Source organism: Oratosquilla oratoria, chromosome 17, assembly GCF_046742065.1.
Source record: "Oratosquilla oratoria isolate Oo_2021 chromosome 17, ASM4674206v1, whole genome shotgun sequence".
NCBI classification, from domain to species: Eukaryota; Metazoa; Arthropoda; class Malacostraca; order Stomatopoda; family Squillidae; genus Oratosquilla; species Oratosquilla oratoria.
This window is the reverse complement of record NC_134793.1, coordinates 59,033,231-59,035,730: the sequence shown is the minus strand read 5'-3', so window position 1 is coordinate 59,035,730 and position 2,500 is coordinate 59,033,231. Positions and strand designations below refer to the sequence as shown.

General features: G+C 40.4%; 1 protein-coding gene across 1 annotated transcript in view; it reads right to left on the bottom strand.

The window, feature by feature from the left end:
- ple (tyrosine hydroxylase ple) overlaps positions 1-2,500 on the bottom strand; it is a 253,626-nt gene that overhangs the window by 41,554 nt on the left and 209,572 nt on the right. The window contains exon 5 of the mRNA XM_076201017.1: positions 1,859-2,015. Within this exon, the coding sequence (XP_076057132.1) occupies positions 1,859-2,015 (157 nt within the window). The remainder of the gene's footprint in view (positions 1-1,858; positions 2,016-2,500) is intronic.

Sequence of the window (2,500 nt, the reverse complement as noted above, 5' to 3'; positions counted from 1 at the left end):
CAATTTCTTGTGCTATGAAGTACCTGTGATACGGAATGGGGAGTGTGCCACTATTCTTTTATGAGGTTGGGAGTATGAATATGGACTGTAGATAATGTCCTGTAGAACTACACCATGATGATGTAAATTCCCTTTTAAGATTCGAGGTTGTACTTATAAAATAAACAAAAACATAAACGTGCTTTTAAGGCATTCTCTCGTAATTTATCATGGTCTTGAATCATGCACTGGACTCGAGATAAAAAATTATTATCTTTCAAATATACACACCCCATCTCCTTGCCTAAGGGAACGAGTACGACTTGAAGTGCTCTGATACTTTTCAACTCTAGGTGGGGACTGAACTCAGACCCACTTAGTTAACAGGCCAAGTCAGCATCACTGCATCAGCAAGTCGTGTGGGGACAGTGGTTTGTAGTAACAAAGAAGGATGTATTGCTAAACCAGGTTTTTTGTATAGCATATAATACCTTCTACGAACCATTAAGTGATCCACAGGACAAAAATTTATAGTCATGTTTTTTTTAATACGTGAATTATGTTGACAAGTCGGATTGAATTTCAAGTTAAAAGAGTTGCGTTAGTTTAAAGTTGATTCTTTTACTGCTTTGAGTGGTAAGAAAGAGAGAAAGTCCACTCCCCAGTTAGAAGGCTTCAGATTGAAATCATCTCGACTTTTTTTTTATTTGAACTGGATGAACCTCAGTAATTACACAGTTCAAGGATATAGTTGTTACCATTATTAATTCATATTGATATTTTACTTATAGAAAGTTCTGTCTTTGATACGATAATTATCATAAATAACAGATAATATGAAAAATGCCTTTGATGTTTTTATAGATATAAGAATTAGTTTTGAGATTTTTTTGTAGGTTATATATGACTAGTTGATTAGTTGACCATAACACTTAATATATACAGGTAATGTAATGGTCAGTAGTTTCCTTCTACCACTTTATCAGTTACGAATGCAAATCAGGTATCATTTTTAAGGAGTGATACCAAGGTGGTGAGATGGGAGGGATATTGAAAACATGTTATTGTGCTGCAGGTGGTGTGTGCCTCAATTCGGCCATCCCCTTATAAGGGGGGCAGGTCCTTTTGTATACGAATTGAGTAAGTCATAACGTTGGTGAAAATATTTTGAAATATGATTTCACTTCTTTAGGTATATTTACATTCGCAAGGAATTATTTGATCGAAATGAGAGGTAAAAACTCGATTCTGCATGGTATCTCCGTCCGTTAGAGCGTTGTTCAGGCAGGTGCCTGCCCTCACCAGTATGAGGCCGTGTGAATATTTGTTTCAAGAAATTCTCAACAGTGTCCCGCTGTGTTAAGCAAACTCGATAAAAGAAAACGAATTAAAATATTTCCTTTTAAAAGGTGACTGGTCCTTTTCCTCTTTCATCCCCACTACTTCCTTATCTCATCCGCATCTTACCTCTGGGTCAGCATCACTAACGGTTTCATTTATTCGATTTTAATACGAAAAATAGCTGCATCGACTTGCTCTATTCTTGTGCGCTGGTAGTGTAATCAGAAGCGTGCTGGTCTCGCATTCGCTTTGTTGTGGGTTCGAATCCCGCATTTCCCTTCGATTTCCAGCAGTGACTGTTACCTACTCTAACAGTCCAAGCACATACGGCAAAGGAGATTGATAGGCCGTAGCTACGCACCTCTTGCCGTAGGCTCCTGACCCCCACCACCTTACCCTCCTCCTACATCTGGAAGACACTAACTCGCGTATCTTCCCTCTTTGTGTCATTACCACTAAACAGTCCCACGTATTCGACTTCAACAAGAAAAAAAAAACACATCAACTTTCCCTCCTTCTACATCTGGAAGACACTCACTGCCTGTACGTGAAAGCGATGTCGGCGATCTCCTTCCGACGAGCACGATAATCCTGGTCTGCGAAGCCAGGATGGTCCATGTCCAGATCGGGCTCGTACTTGGTCATGAGGTGGTTGCATTTGTCCAGATCGCTGATGTGCTTCGGGAACCACGGTTCTGCAAGAGAAAAAGGGGTGGTTAAGTTACAACAAGGGAGGTACAACAATAGGCATGGTGCAACAAAGAATAGAGGAGCCGTAGTGATTAAGTTAATACAGGAGAGTAATGACAATAGGCGGCTGTAACAGTCGTGGCCCTGTAGAGCTTTGGATGGAGATGCGGTGTAGAGAGAGACCCAGAGAGAAGGGAGAGAGAAAGACAGAACGGGTGTGGGGAGGGGTACAGAGGATGCGAGGTAGGCGAGCAGGTGAAAGAGATTACCTTTATTGGAAGAAACCTTTGTAAAGACTACATACTCACTGAAGCCCTTTTTCTCTCTCTTCTCGCCCGATCATCACGACAATTTACTGCAACAACGTAGAGTCAGAGCTCACAATTTTACGTTTCCTATTCACCACACTATTTCGAGTTATTTTTACTTATCGTGAAATTCACCTATGGTGTCAAATTGTAATATATAGGATATCCCTCATAAAATGATA